Source organism: Lontra canadensis, unplaced genomic scaffold (assembly GCF_010015895.1).
Source record: "Lontra canadensis isolate GAN:19392208 unplaced genomic scaffold, GSC_riverotter_1.0 scaffold13, whole genome shotgun sequence".
Lineage (NCBI taxonomy): Eukaryota > Metazoa > Chordata > Mammalia > Carnivora > Mustelidae > Lontra > Lontra canadensis.
The window spans coordinates 638,199-652,425 of NW_022631007.1; the positions used below are offsets into that span (position 1 = coordinate 638,199).

Sequence of the window (14,227 nt, forward strand, 5' to 3'; positions counted from 1 at the left end):
GGCCCCTTTTGTCTCAGAGCCCAGAGTTTGTCCTTAAACCAGGAGAGGACAATGAGGTTGGGAGGGAGGTGTGTATATAGACTGGAAGCCTTACGCCCATTTTACAGAGGAGGAGGATAAGGCCACAGCAGGAGTACGATTCCCTATCAGGGTCCAGGTTGGAACCAGAAACAGAAGCTGGAGCCTCTATCTCCAGCCTTCTGATTTCTCAGGCCCTTGCCTGGGTCTCCTATACTCACTCCATAGTGAGATGAGCTCAGTGTTCAGCTGGGGTGGGAGGACAAGAGGAAAATCCCAAAGAGGAGTGGGCCTGAGCCAGGAGCCTGGGTTTGGGTGGCTCCCAGAGAGCCAAGTACAAGTACCAGGACCAGCCAAGAGCCGGAGTATCTGCAGGAAGGCCCGGGGCAAGCAACACTCAGTGTTGGGGCCACTGCTACTATGTGTAGGGTCAACGGAACTGGGCTCAATTCCAGCTCTTGGACTAATTTGCTGTGTAAACTTGAGTAAGTCATGGCCCTCTCTGAGCCTCATTATTTTCTTTAAAGATTTTATTTATTTATTTGACAGAGAGAGAGAGAGAGATCACAAGTAGACAGGTGGAGGGACACGGGCTCCCTGTTGAGCAGAGAGCCCCATGTGGGGCTCGATCCCAGGACCCTGAGATCATGACCTGAGCTGAAGGCAGAGGCTTAACCCACTGAGCCACCCAGATGCCCCTCATTATTTTCTTTTGAAATAAAAGGGGATAAAATAAGATGATCCCCAAAGCACACTTTGGGGATTAAAGGGCTCACTAATCCCTCTCCCAGGGCGTGTCACCCCAGGGAGCTCTGCTCCCAAACAAGCATTTACCTTCATTGGCTCACTGACTAGATGACTAGATGAGGTGGGCTTCTATAACCTCCTTTCACAAAGGGGAAGAGGGTGGGTCAGTGAGCGTGAGGCACCTGTTTAAGGTCACCCAGGGAAGAAGAACAAAATCCAGAGGCTGTTAAACCTCTTCACGGGACCCCCCACACCTGCCACTCCAGCCAAGCCCGGGAAGTCCCTCCTGAGGTGGGAGAGGCAAGCAGGGGGGGCCAGCCCCTCCCTTCCAGCCCCTGCAGGTGTGTATATTGGGAGGACACCTCCCGGGCAGCTGTGTCTCCGCCAGACACATAGGCCTCGCAGTAACACACAGCTTCTTACACAAACCAGCGCGCCCCTGGCACTGGCACCTCCACGTGCACGCGCGCGCACGGACCCCCAATACTTCTCGTTCCCCTGCCCTCCGCACCGCCGCTCCCACCCCGAGTCCTGAGCGGTCGCGGTGGCCTCACGACCAGTACACACTCCCCCGTCGTGACGTCACCTGGGGTAGAGCCCTGAGACACTTGGGCGGGGGGGCGGGGTGGGGGGAGGAAAGGGGAGGCGGCAGAGATCCCTGATCCGGGACAGTCACTCACTCTCTGGGCGGTGGGGCCGGGCACAGGCAGCGCCGCCCCCCCCACCCCCCCCCCCCCCGCCGCCCGCCTCGCACGCCCTCGGAAGCACGCAGGCTTGAGGCGCTGCTCTGGGGGGCTCCCCGGCACCCCAACCTCTCGTCCCCAGCCCGCAGCACCTCCGGCCCCCTCCTTACCCTCGAGAGGCACCAGGAGTTGTCGCAGGGGGGCCTTGGGAAATTCCCTGGACCCCTGTGCCAGGAGGTGCCCGGTGCGCCCGCCCGCCCCCCCCACCCCGAGGGCGGTGCCCGGGGGCGCTGCCCCATGGAGCGGGGAGGCGGGCGCCGTCTGCTCCCGGAGCCGTGACCCGAGTCGGAGCTGTGTGTCGCAGCCGCCCCGACCCCCGCGGATCATGCGCCGTCGCCCCTGGCTCGCCGGTCCCGCCGGGCTGTGAGCCCCCCACTCCTGGCCCGTGACGGCCCGCGCGCCATGGGCAGCACCCACCCTTGTCCCTGGCCGCGGCTCCGACCTCGGCCCCAGCCGCGGCCCGCGCTCTGCGCGCTCCTCTTCTTCCTACTGCTGCTGGCTACCACCGTGCCCAGGTGAGCCCTCACCTTCCGCCCCGCCCTCCTGGAGAGCTGCGACCCCCCAGCCGCGGGGGGCCTCTGGCGCTCCCGCTGGGGCAGGGGACCCTGGAAGGAGGGAGGGACCGCGTCGCAGGAAAGTGCTGGTACCCAATGAAAGACACTGCCCTCATAGGAGGGGGCTGAACTGGTGACAGAATCCGGGCAGTCCCGGGAGACAAGGCTGTACCCAGGAAAGTGAAGGCTACTAGCAGACGGGGTGTGTGTATATGTGAGGGGGAAAATGCCAAACTGGAGTCCGTCCCAGGCTGGGGGAATGCGTCCCCACCCCCAGGAGAGAGCTCAAAATGCCTTGCTCCACCTCAGAGATGACCCCCCCACCAGGGGCACGGCGGGGGGGGGGGGTCTGGAAGGGAGTAGTTCAGGTGGGGTCACTGAGACAGCTGCAGCCAGAAGGGTTCTCAGTGTGTGTGTGTGTGTGTGTGTGTGTGTGTGTGTGATTTTGTGAACCCTGTGGGTTATGTTGTAAACAGCAGTCTGTGTGTGCACATGTGTGTGACTGAGTTTACAGATCAGATACATGTTAAGATGTGCCCATGTTCATTCTTGTGTCTGTGTGTATGCATGTTTTGCTCTGTCTGAAGTGTGCATGTGTGTAAGTATTCCTGGGTCTGTGTGGCCCCCTCAATGTGTGAGAAGTGTGTCCGTGTGAATGGGACTGTCTGAAACAGGCATTGGGAGTGGTCTCCTGGGGAACGCTATGGACGTGAGCATCAGGGCCTCAGCAGATCCTTATGAAATACGTGTGCAGGCATTTTGGACGTGTGCGCATTTACACGTTAACCTGTGTAGGTGTGCAGCTGGGCAAGTGGCATTGGAAGCAACGATGATAAGAGGACCAAGGACAGGAGAAGGCTTAGGACTCTACCTGTAAGCCTAACCTTTAGAAGCAGAGGTTGGAACAGGGGGACTCTAGCCTTTGGGACAGAGTGTGGATTGCTAAGTGGGGCCCTCCTAGCTCCCCTAAACGCTCACCCACACCCACTCCTCACTGCCTGCAGGTCTGCACCCAACGACATTCTGGGCCTCCGCCTGCCCCCGGAGCCCGTGCTCAATGCCAACACGGTGTGCCTGACATTGCCGGGCCTGAGCAGGAGGCAGATGGAAGTGTGTGTGCGTCACCCCGATGTGGCCGCCTCGGCCATCCAGGGCATCCAGATCGCCATCCATGAGTGCCAGCACCAGTTCCGGGACCAGCGCTGGAATTGCTCCAGTCTGGAGACTCGCAACAAGATCCCCTACGAGAGCCCCATCTTCAGCAGAGGTAGCTGCCCCTCCTCCCACCCTTGCTCTTCTGCACACCCATCCAGCACCTTCACCAGGAAAGCCAACTACCCCCAACACACTCCCTCAAGCTGGCAACTCCCCTCCCCGCCCCCCAGGTGCCCACCTACCAGCCCGACTGCTCCTATCTGGTCTTGGCTGGTCTATCGGGCCCCAGACAAATGGGGCAGAAGTGTCTCCAGCCTGGGCTGCGTGGGCTGAGGGTAGCGGGTTCCATGCCTGAGAACTGACTCCTGGCTTAGCCTGCCCTGTCATTGACACTGTATATCTCAGGCTCAGGAAAGATCCACATCTGTCACCTTCCTCAAGCTACCCTCTCCCTAGTAAACAGCATTTAGGATGGAGAGCCTGGGATAAGGCGCCCAGAGCCAGCAGGAAGGACTTTTGCTGAAAGGTGTGGGTGAGGGAAGCCCGGACAGGTAAAATGTCTGTACTTCTGCAAAAGCTCTTCCCGGCAGTCAGGGTACACCACCAGCCTCTGTGTCATTCCCGCCGCCCCCGAGAACCTTCTCTGAATCAGAGGCCCTGGGTGTGTGCATGCCTCCCGCCCAGCAGGCCTGACAGCTCTGCCAACCTCTCTTCCCCTCACAGCCCAGAGAAGCCCCAGCCCACTCCCTGTCCTCCCCCTGGGACTTCTGGGTGACCCAGGGCCCATCCTGACAACCTCTAGAGGAGCTTGGGCTGGAGATAGTTTCTGCTCACACCCACCTCCTGCCTTAGTATCTTAGGTCTGGACTCAGATCTTCCAGGAAGATGGGGGATTTATCTATCTTTTCCTCTCAGCTGCCTGAGTGGGACAGTGTGGGGACCTGGCTCTTTGGGACTTGCCTAATTCTCAGTTGACAGTGGAGGAAGAGGGGTACTCCTATACCCTGTGGCCTTGGGGCCCAGAGGCTTCTGGAAGAGTCAGACTCCAAGGTACCCTAATTTCAAAAAGAACTCGGGCCAGCCGGGGACAATCCCCTTTTCACTAGGACCCCTCCTTACATCCCCAGGGGCTCCCAGGGGACAAGTCCGGGGCCAACACAGCCTCCCCCAGCCCAGCTCCAGGCCGCCCGCCCCGCCCCCGCGCGCCCTCCCCACTCCCTCCCCCGCGCGCCCGGGGCGCTGTTTCTACCCGGCCGAGCCCAGCCCGACGCGTGTGGCGGCATGCAGCCGCGAACTAATCCCCGCGGGCCGCGGCAGACGGCTCCCGGCCCTAGCCGCGCGGCCCTCCAAGGGGCTCCCCCCACCCCCACCCCCGCCGCCCCTGCCCCGCGCTCCTGCCCCGCCCGCGCGCCCCGCCGCACCCGAGCCCCGCAGGCCCGGCAGACCGCGGCTGTGGGGGGACCCGGGCCTAGCGCCCAGCCCCGGCCGCCCGCGCTCGCCCACGTCACGGGACAGGCCTCTGCCTCTGTCCTGCCTTGGCCAGGCGGGAGCTCTCCGCGGCCGCCGCGCGGCAGCTCCTACTCCGGGTCTTTAGGTGACCCGTGAGCTCCCCGACGCCCCGTGTTCCCTCCAGCGCTCGGGCCCCCGCGATGAGGGACCCCCACCCCAGGCCTTGATTTGGGTTCTGCTCGCGTGGGCTGGGGGCGTTAGACAGGCGCTGAGGTTCTCACCCCAGCCGCTTCTGGTGAGGAAAGGCAAGGCAAGCTCTTCATCCCTCTTCCCGGCCTCGGTGTCCCCTCTTCCCCTCTGGGCCTCCTGTTCCCTCTAGATAGAGTGAGCCCAAGCGTCTTGATTACTTCGCCCGCGAGAGGTCCGTGGGGCCCGGTAGAGGACGTGGGGTCTTTGAAGGTCAGGGGTGAGTTCGGAGTCGTGGAAGCGCGTGGGCTTGGCGCGGCGCCAGGCGCTCCCGGGTTCACCTGCAGTTTAATACGCGGGAGGTGAGCTGGGGGGACGGGTAGGGGGTAGGTTAGGGGTGGAGGGGGGAGACTTGCCGGGGCTAGCCAGGGCGGGGCGGTGCGCAGTGCGGGGGGGAAGGGGCGGGACAGCGGCTCCTGGGCTCTCCTCCGGCAGTGGAGCTGGGCTCCTTCCTTTGGCCTTGGAACACTGTCCTACTAGGTGACTTCTGCTCCGGCATTGCGACATCATATTTTCTACCTCTCCCTCCTCGCTGGGGACTCTGGGCTTCTGGAAAAAATTGCCACTTTCTCCTGCCACCGACCACCATTACAACCCTTCCCTCACTCTGTATCTGGATTCATCCTTCATCCTCCTGTGGGGTTATATCCCCTGCCAATCACCACAAAGACTGGCTAAATTTGAATTCTGTGGGACCGTTCTTGGTGGCAGCCAGTCCCTGTGCTGGGTCCTTCCCCCAGTGTCCTTTTCAAATTGTGAATTGTCCCATGTTGGGTCAGGTGACCTCTTTCCCCCAAGTGGAACACAGGGCACTGACCCCTCTTCCAACCCAGATTGCCAGTGGGGTTCTCTTAAAGGTTCGTTCTGCCATATCTAGAGTTCAGAGACTGCTAGGAGGAGGTGGTCCCTTGGGCCTTCCACCTTAATGCTGTTACTGCATCTGATTGTCCTGGCACGTCCCCAGAAATGGGTTGGGTAAAGGGATGGGGTTCCAGTGTAGGAGGAAAAGGCGCTTGAACATCTAGAGTGGACATACTTGGGAAGGCAGGGCATATAACAGGGCTTTACCCAGCCCAGGAGAGGGCATGACAGGGTGCTAGAACCTGGGTGGGTAGGGGACAGGGAGAGAGGCTTCTCGGGGGGCTAGAATCCAAAAAAAGCTGTGGGAAGGTCCCCAACCCAGGGATGGCTCTGACCTAAGGTCCAGGGCACTGATATCCCCAGCTTTTTTGTTCTGAGGATCCAGACCATTGGAATCTGCTGGCAACACATCTGGAGGGAAGCCCCTCATCGTGAGTACTAGAACACCCATCCATCTCTCACTCTGGATACAGGGGACAATGGAATGGAAAGGAGGGTGAGGTAGGGGCCAGGGAGAGGCTGGTGGAGGCAAGTGTAGGAGATTCCAGCAGCAGGCCCTAGGAACACCCACACAGGTTAGTTCTGCCCTCTCCCAAGGCCCAGACCCATCTAGAATGGATGGAAAGAGGGGTCATGAGGCCCAGCAGCCAGCCAGGCTCTCAGCCCAATGGAAGCCCAGTTTGGGAGTCCAGGGTCTGCTCTCCAAAGCCCTGGCTTTTTCTTCTCCCACCTCCCTTTTACAGCCATCCTTGAGGAGCCTTGGTTCTATGCCTAGGCCTGCAGGTTTGGGGTTACTGGTACAAGCAGATAGGGAGACAGAGGCTTGGGCAATCATATCCCAGGATCGCTTAATGTTCCATTATTCTAATAGCCCCCAATAAGTTAGCTAATACATATTAAATACTTGCTGTTTGTCTGGCACTGTTTTGTTTTTGTCTTTGTTTTTTTAAAAGATTTTATTTATTTGGCAGACAGATCACAAGTAGGCAGAGAGGCAGGCAGAGAGAGAGAAAGGGAAGCAGGCTCCCTGAGGAGCAGAGAGCCCCATGTGGGGCTTGATCTCAGGACTCTGGGATCATGACCTGAACTGAAGGCAGAGTCTTAACCCACTGAGCCACACAGGCACCCCTATCTGGCAGTGTTCTGAAGCACTTTTTCTGTACTTTAAGATCCTCAAAGAGTCCCCATGCAATGGGTGCTATTAGTATCCTCATTTTACAAATGAAGCAATGAGAGGTTAGGTAACTTGCCATTAGTCACACAGCTTCTAAGGGAGCTATGGAGCCAGGACTCAAGTGTGGGCCAGCTGACTTTAAAGACTGCCCTCAACCACTGCCTCCCTGAGTACCAGGCAATGAAACTGACACGTATAAACACACACACACACACACACACACACACACACCTACCTTTGTTTGTGCAAACGTGTAGCCACATTCAGTGTCACCCCTAAGTGTTCCCACATGCACACAACCCTCTCTCTCCCTCTCTCTCTCTCAGCCCAGGCACAGGAGCAATGCACAGATGATTTGCATGGAGGGGATGGAGACCAGATCTCTCCCCTTCCCTCCCTCTTTGACTCAAATAGGCGGGGCTCAAGCGTCTCTGATCCCTCCTAGTTCCCACTGGCTCCTGAACCCTCTCTCATCCATGCTCCCCTGCCCTCCCACCCTCCTCCCCCAGCCCCATCTTGGAGCAGCAGCTGACTCCACTTAGATGCTGGCAGTCCCTGTCCCAGATCAAAGGCAGGACAGCTAATTGTGCGTCTTAACAAGCCCCCCCTCCCTCCATGCTTCAGGCAGCCCAGCTGGCCCCGGCTCCACCCCTCTCCCCCTCCAGCTGGCCAGATGGCACAGTGCCTGTGTCTGCCCCAGACAGGGCCAGGACCGAAACTGGGGCCCTGAGTGGGAGCTGGGGGCAGACCTAGGAGGCTGGATTTCTCTGAATCCTGGATGCTTGGAGCAGAGGGTGGTCACAAGGGCCCTGCCTGGCCGCCCCTGCACGTGGCTATGACAGTTGCCAGAGGCCATGGCTTGGCGTTTTTGGCTGCCTGGGTTAGGTAGGGGTATTCTCTGTAGATTGTGAACTACATTTTTCCAGACTTCTCTGGACATGCTTCTGAATGTCACAAAAGCCAGAAGATGGTGATTGGCCCAGCATATCCCCTTGGACCAGCCTCTTGCCCTTTCTTAGTGGCATGCATAGATAGGGCCATAGGAACTGGGACCTGGGACACTTGGGTTTCTTACTCGGGAGGATGTCTTCCCTAGAGCCAACTGTCCTTTAGCAGAAAGTTACCAGGCCTGGGAGCTGAGAGAGCTGGGGCTGGGTGGGCTACCTAACCCCTGTGACCTTGGGTATCTCCCTTTTGCACTGTGTGTGTTGAAGCGGGGGATGGTTTCTGAGGCCCAGGCTGCTTCTGGAGATCTGAGTATTGCCATTTGGCCTTAGCAGTGGGCTGATGAGCTCCCTAGCAATAGGGGAAATGCTGAGAGTTCCACAGCTAAAAGGCAGTGAATAAGCAAGGGGTGCGCTCCCTAGGGACTTGGGTCTGCCCTCCTTTCCCTTGGGCCTCACCTCCCATGTCAGTGTCTACTCCTTTCCAGCTCCCACCAATTCCCAACATCCCCTTAAAAGGCTTCAGGCCAATCCTCATCTCCTCCTGTCTGCTCATTACAGAAAAGATCCTGAGATGATGGAGAGAGAAGATAGACAGGGATGGCCTGCTTCTCGGGCTTCTGGTGGCCCATGTGATTGATCCTAAAGTAGGTCATGAGCCGCTGGGCTCTGTCCCTGATTGGGGGAAACAAGAAGCAATGGCCTGAAACTACAGCTGTTGTGAGTGGAATGAGACAGCATGAAGAACTTCTCAAAAATAGCTAATGTTTGCTCAGTACTCACTATGAGCAACATACTCTTCTAAGTACTTGAAATTTACTAATTCTTGGGACAACAATGAAGCAGTTAGTAACAGTCTTGTTTTACAGATGAGAAAACTGAGGCACAGAGATCAAGTCACTTGGCCAAGGTCATGTATCTATTAATAGCTAATAAATGGAAGAGCTAAGATTTGAACACAGACAATTTGCCTCCAGAGTTCATACTTTCAATGACTACACATCTTGTTTTTTAGGGGGTGGGTGAGTGGCTAGCTAAGGACAGGAGGACAGGACCCTGTGATGCAGAGGGTGAGCATGGAGGGTGCAGGATTGGGCTAGGGTCTCTGTCCAGTCCTCATTGGCTCTCTGAGGTTGTGGGAACTCCCAGAGCATGTCCTTTCAGTCTTTGATGCTAGCGTGGAAGGACCCAGAGTTCTTTCCTCTGAATCTCTGGTCTCCTGCAAGCCTCCGGTCTCCTGCTAGGGTCTGGCCTTCGGCGCAGGTGAGTTCTCCTGATTGCTCCTGGCTTCTTGTCCCACTGCCCACGCTCTCTCGGTTTCAGAGGTTGGTCAGAGACTTGTACCAGAAAATGTTGCTAGCTGGTCCCTTCTAGATGCAGAATAAGCCAGAATCTCCTTGTGGGTCCCCGAGCCAGAGCATCCTCTGCAAGTAGACCTCCCTCTGCCAAGGAGGCCCAGACCTACCAGGGCCTTCCCAGAGGATGGGTCAGACTGGGAAACACTGAGGAGAACAGTAGTGGAGACCAGTCCTGGGCCCCTGAGAGTGGTTCATCAGGGAGTCCGTGCCCCTGAGCATCTCAAGGAAGGTGTCTGCCTTAGCTCACCCCTCCCTCTCAACTTTCAACACTACTTGCAGGGCACTGGGCTGTGTTTCAGCATCCCTCAAACAACCCCTTCAGCTGACCTAGACAGGACAGGTAGTGGAATGGTGCCCTTTTCTCAGATTTTCTGGGATGCCTGTGGACAGGGAAAGGGAAAACTCATGGGCTCTTTTCTCTGGCTTTTGAACTTGGCCATCGGAGAATGTTCTGTAGTCGGCAGAAACGAGTGACACCAGGCAGGCAGCCTTGGGGCCGGGAGCTTTAGGAGGACACATTTCCTCTTCCTTGCCCTTCTGCACATTTAACATCCTCTGGGGCCTGGAAGTTCATCACGAATGATTTTTTTTTTTTTTAGGTTAAATTTTGTCTTCTTTCTGCAGGCTTATTTTTTAAATTGCAAATATCGCATGAGAGATAATAGATTCAGTCCCTGATTTTCAAAAGAATGTTTACCAGATACTTTCTGTCCAACAGGAGAGAGGTAGACACAGACTCTGAGCTTGCTAAGGGTGATGTTAATGAAACCAGGAATGGAGTGTCAAACAAAAAGAGGGCTCTGGGGGAGGCCTCCCCCACTCCACTCTGTACCCCGAACTTCTGGGGGGTGATTTCTGTCCCTCTTTGAGTCTGGATCCTTGTACCAGACCTTCCCCCAACACTGGGCCTCGGTTTCCTCCTCTTATGGTGAGAAGGTCGGGCAGGGAGGGCGGAGGCATGAGACATCGAAGCCCCCCAGAGTCTGTTTCCTGGATCTCCACCCTCAGGCTTTCGAGAGAGCGCCTTTGCCTACGCCATCGCCGCAGCCGGGGTCGTACACGCCGTGTCCAACGCCTGTGCCCTGGGTAAACTGAGGGCGTGCGGCTGCGACGCCTCCCGGCGCGGGGACGAGGAGGCCTTCCGCCGGAAGCTGCACCGCCTGCAGCTGGACGCGCTCCAGCGTGGTAAGGGCCTGAGCCACGGGGTCCCGGAACACCCGGCCCTGCCCCCTGCCAGCCCGGGCCTGCAGGACTCCTGGGAGTGGGGCGGCTGTAGCCCCGACGTGGGCTTCGGGGAGCGCTTCTCTAAGGACTTTCTGGACTCCCGGGAGCCTCACAGAGACATCCACGCGCGCATGAGGCTCCACAACAACCGAGTTGGGAGGCAGGTGAGAGCCCCACCCGCCTGTTCCAGACCCCTCTGCCTAGGGCTCCTCCCCTCCCCCACCCCAGGCCGACCTCTCCTCTAGGCAACACAGCCACTCCCCCAGCTCAGCAGCTTTCTCATTGCCCCCTGCCTAATCCAGTCCTCAAACATGCATTGGAGGCCCACTGTGTGCCAGGCACTGGACTAGGCGGGGGAGACAGGGATGAGACCTGCCCTGTCCTGGATCAGCTCCCCACTATGCTGGGCAGCCTGGTCCTCTCCTTACCTTGCAGTGAGCGATGGAAGGGGCACTGGGGTGCAGTCAGGGCCTTGAGGGCCTTGGCCCTGCTCTGCCGCTCTGCCACCTCCCATATAAAGCAAGAAAGTTGAACTGGATCACCCAGTCCCCTACATCCCCCCAGCCCTGGCCCAGCTCTAATGTTCCATGATTCTGTGCTATCCTATGCCGTGATCTTTGACCTCTTGCAGCCTTTCCGTGCAGAATGAGGGATTCCTGCAAGGGGAGGCGACTGGGGGCCAGCATGGCCCTGTGTGGGGGTTGCATGGTTGCCTTTCTCTTTTACCTCCCTTCCTTTGAATGTTCATACTACTCAAAGATCATTCATTAAAAAAAAAGAAGAAGAAGAAAGGAAAGGAAAGGAATAATCACCTGCATTTAGGGAAGGGAATAGATAATCTCCTGCATTTATTTTGTCCTTCCTATGTGTCAGGGACTGCCTGGAGCACCTTAGTGCCTAGCAGCCTATTTAATCCTTACAACTAGCCCTGAGGGTCCTAGTATTAGCCTCGTGTTCAGATATGGAAACCGAGGTACAGAAAGATGGAGGAGCTTGCCCAAGGCCATGCAACTGGCGAGGAAGTGGGAGAGGAGGATTGGTCTGCAGGCAGCTGAGCAAGGGGCCTGTGCTCTCTCAAGCTGAGCTGCGGCCTTGTCTGCACTACGCGTCTGCCTCCACTGAGATGCCCCCTTAGCCCCCTCTCATAACTCTGCACCCTCCTTTCCTGGCTGCTCAGCCCCCATCCCTTCTCTCTGGCTCTGCCTGGCCTGCCTTCGGGCCTTGTTTCTGCCTTCGGGCCTTGTTTCTGCCTTCTCCTCGCTCTGGCTCGCACCTGCCCCTCTGCATCCCCCTTTCTCCGGGCCTCTCAGCCCAGGCCATTCGCCTTCTCCTTCCAGAGACTCGGAGCTGATTCAGCTCTTCCCAGCCTGACTTAGAGGTGAAGTAAACTGAGGCATACGCACCCTCAGGTCACATCCAGCTTCCACCCAGCCCTGCCCTGTTCACCCAGCTTCTTTCCCAAGCTTCCATACTATCCCAGCCCATACCAACAGTACCTCCTCCTCCTTGTTAAACTGCTTAATTAATGGCTGCTGCCTGTGGGAAGCAAACATTCTGGAGCTGTTGGCGGGGGTGGGGGGGCTTGGGCTGGTTCCTCCATGGTGCTGACACCACAGGCTGCACCTACCAGCAGAGGCGCCTTTTAAGACTCAGAGGGCATGATCTCTGTTTTGTGGCCTTAACTGCCCAGGTTGGAGGGCCCCAGATCATTGCTTTCCTGACCTGAGGGTGTGTTCTGGAATGGAGTCTGGGGGTGGGGGGGAGAAGATGTGGCCAACTGCTTCTGGTGTCTCTAGTGAGGATAATAATGGCAAGGGGTTCTTTGGGAGGAGATTCTAGAGCAGGCTGAGAGCTGAGCAGAGGCGGTGGGTAGGCTGTATTCATGTAACTACTTCCCTTGGAGGCATGGGGTCTTGTCCTCATTTTCATTGCAGGGAGTCTGGTTCTCTGGGACTCTTCCCATTCTGTATTCAGGTAGAGCCTTTGGCCCCTGTTGATGCTCACTCTCCCCTAGGAGGTTCCGTGGCATTCAGCATTGGGCAGAATAAGCCCCAGCCAGTATAATGGAGGAGAGAGGAGTCTCCCCAGTTTCTGTCCCCTCCTTAGGCTCCCTGCAAAGGGCTGCAGGGCCCAGAGGCTGAGAGGGGCTTTCTCAGACTCTCTGCAGCCCCCACTCATGCCTGGATAGAGGCCAGAAGCTTTGCGGATGGGATATATTGGGGCCAGCACCCACCCCTGGCCCACACCTGAGGGGTGGAAGGAGAGGGAATTTCCCTGAGGATCTGGGATCCCCCCTCAGGAAGCAAGAGCCTCCAGCCCCAAGGGCCCCCTGCAGCTGCTGGAAAAGGAGAGGAGGGGAGGAAGGAGGGAATTCCCCCAGGACCTGGCCTGGTGGGAGGTGGGATGGGAGAACAGTCCTGAAGAGCAGGCGGGAGTTTTTCTCAGTAGTGCCTGGCTCAGGAGCTGTGCCGCCCACAGCCCACAACCCTACACACACCCACACACCTCCGCCCCGCCCCGCCCCCCTCGCCCCGCTCTGTTTCGGGCCTCAGCTTTTGCCTGTGTTCGATGCGAGTCAGTTTCAGAATTCTCCGAGATTCTGGAAGGCCAGTGTCTGCGCTGGGAGGAGGGCCGTGGGGCTGGCCGCGGGCGTCACCCCTCGCCGTGCCTCCCTCCGCAGGCGGTGATGGAGAACATGCGGCGGAAGTGCAAGTGCCACGGCACCTCGGGCAGCTGCCAGCTCAAGACGTGCTGGCAGGTGACGCCGGAGTTCCGCGCCGTGGGGGCGCTGCTGCGCAGCCGCTTCCACCGCGCCACGCTCATCCGGCCGCACAACCGCAACGGCGGCCAGCTGGAGCCCGGCCCCGCGGGGGCCCCCTCGCCCGCCCCGGGCGTCCCGGGGCCGCGGCGCCGCGCCAGCCCCGCCGACCTCGTCTACTTCGAGAAGTCCCCCGACTTCTGCGAGCGCGAGCCGCGCCTGGACTCGGCGGGCACCGTGGGCCGCCTGTGCAACAAGAGCAGCGCGGGCCCCGACGGCTGCGGCAGCATGTGCTGCGGCCGCGGCCACAACATCCTGCGCCAGACGCGCAGCGAGCGCTGCCACTGCCGCTTCCACTGGTGCTGCTTCGTCGTCTGCGAGGAGTGCCGCATCACCGAGTGGGTCAGCGTCTGCAAGTGAGCGGAGGTCTCCCCAGCCGGGGCCCGGCCCTCTGCCGCTTGCCAGCTTGGCGCTCCGGGACAGCGTCGTCGTCCAGACTCCTGGGAGAGGAGTTTGGACCTTCTGATCGGAGAGGGACCTTCCGGCTCGGAGGGTCAGATCGGCAATTAGGGGGCAGTCCACTCCTGCCTGGACGCCACCCCTCACTTCTGTGGGCGCTCGTTGCCCCAGGCTCAGTCATCTCAGTTGGGCTGGGAACTGACCCACACCCGGGGCCAGGGCGATTGTCATCCGGGCAGTCTCTGGGCCTTTTCCATTTCCTGTCTTCACCTCTTCCCCCTGGAGAGAGAGTGAACGACTGAAGCTGATAGGCAGGGGGAGGATGATTAGAAAAGAAAAAAATGGACATCATTGAGCTGAAGTGATTCTGTAGAGGCCTCAGATGCCCTCCCCCAAGGGCCTCTTCTCCTCATCGTTCATGTTCATTTAACAAATATTTATTTTGCACTTTTTTGTGGCCCGGCACTCTGCAGGGGACGAAGAGTGCTGAGGATACAGATGTGATTAAGAGAGACACAGCACCTGCCCTTTTGGAGT

The 14,227-nt window shown here is 58.4% G+C and overlaps 1 protein-coding gene across 1 annotated transcript; it reads left to right on the forward strand.

Moving 5' to 3' along the window:
- The first annotated feature begins 1,490 nt into the window (after positions 1-1,490).
- WNT10A (Wnt family member 10A) lies at positions 1,491-13,773 on the forward strand. The gene is made up of 4 exons (XM_032857229.1): positions 1,491-2,023; positions 3,067-3,329; positions 10,258-10,637; positions 13,154-13,773. Exons 1-4 carry the CDS (start codon positions 1,911-1,913, stop codon positions 13,649-13,651), a joined length of 1,254 nt encoding a protein of 417 aa, XP_032713120.1. The 5' UTR covers positions 1,491-1,910; the 3' UTR covers positions 13,652-13,773.
- Positions 13,774-14,227: the final 454 nt, after the last annotated feature.

What these genes read in the sequence shown, in the direction of transcription:
- WNT10A (XM_032857229.1), top strand. Translation starts at nt 1,911, where the DNA reads ATGGGCAGCACCCACCCTTGTCCCTGGCCGCGGCTCCGACCTCGGCCC. An exon ending in CTGGCTACCACCGTGCCCAG is followed by an intron (nt 2,024 to 3,066) that starts GTGAGCCCTCAC and finishes CACTGCCTGCAG; the next exon opens with GTCTGCACCCAACGACATTC. An exon ending in ACAACCGAGTTGGGAGGCAG is followed by an intron (nt 10,638 to 13,153) that starts GTGAGAGCCCCA and finishes CTCCCTCCGCAG; the next exon opens with GCGGTGATGGAGAACATGCG.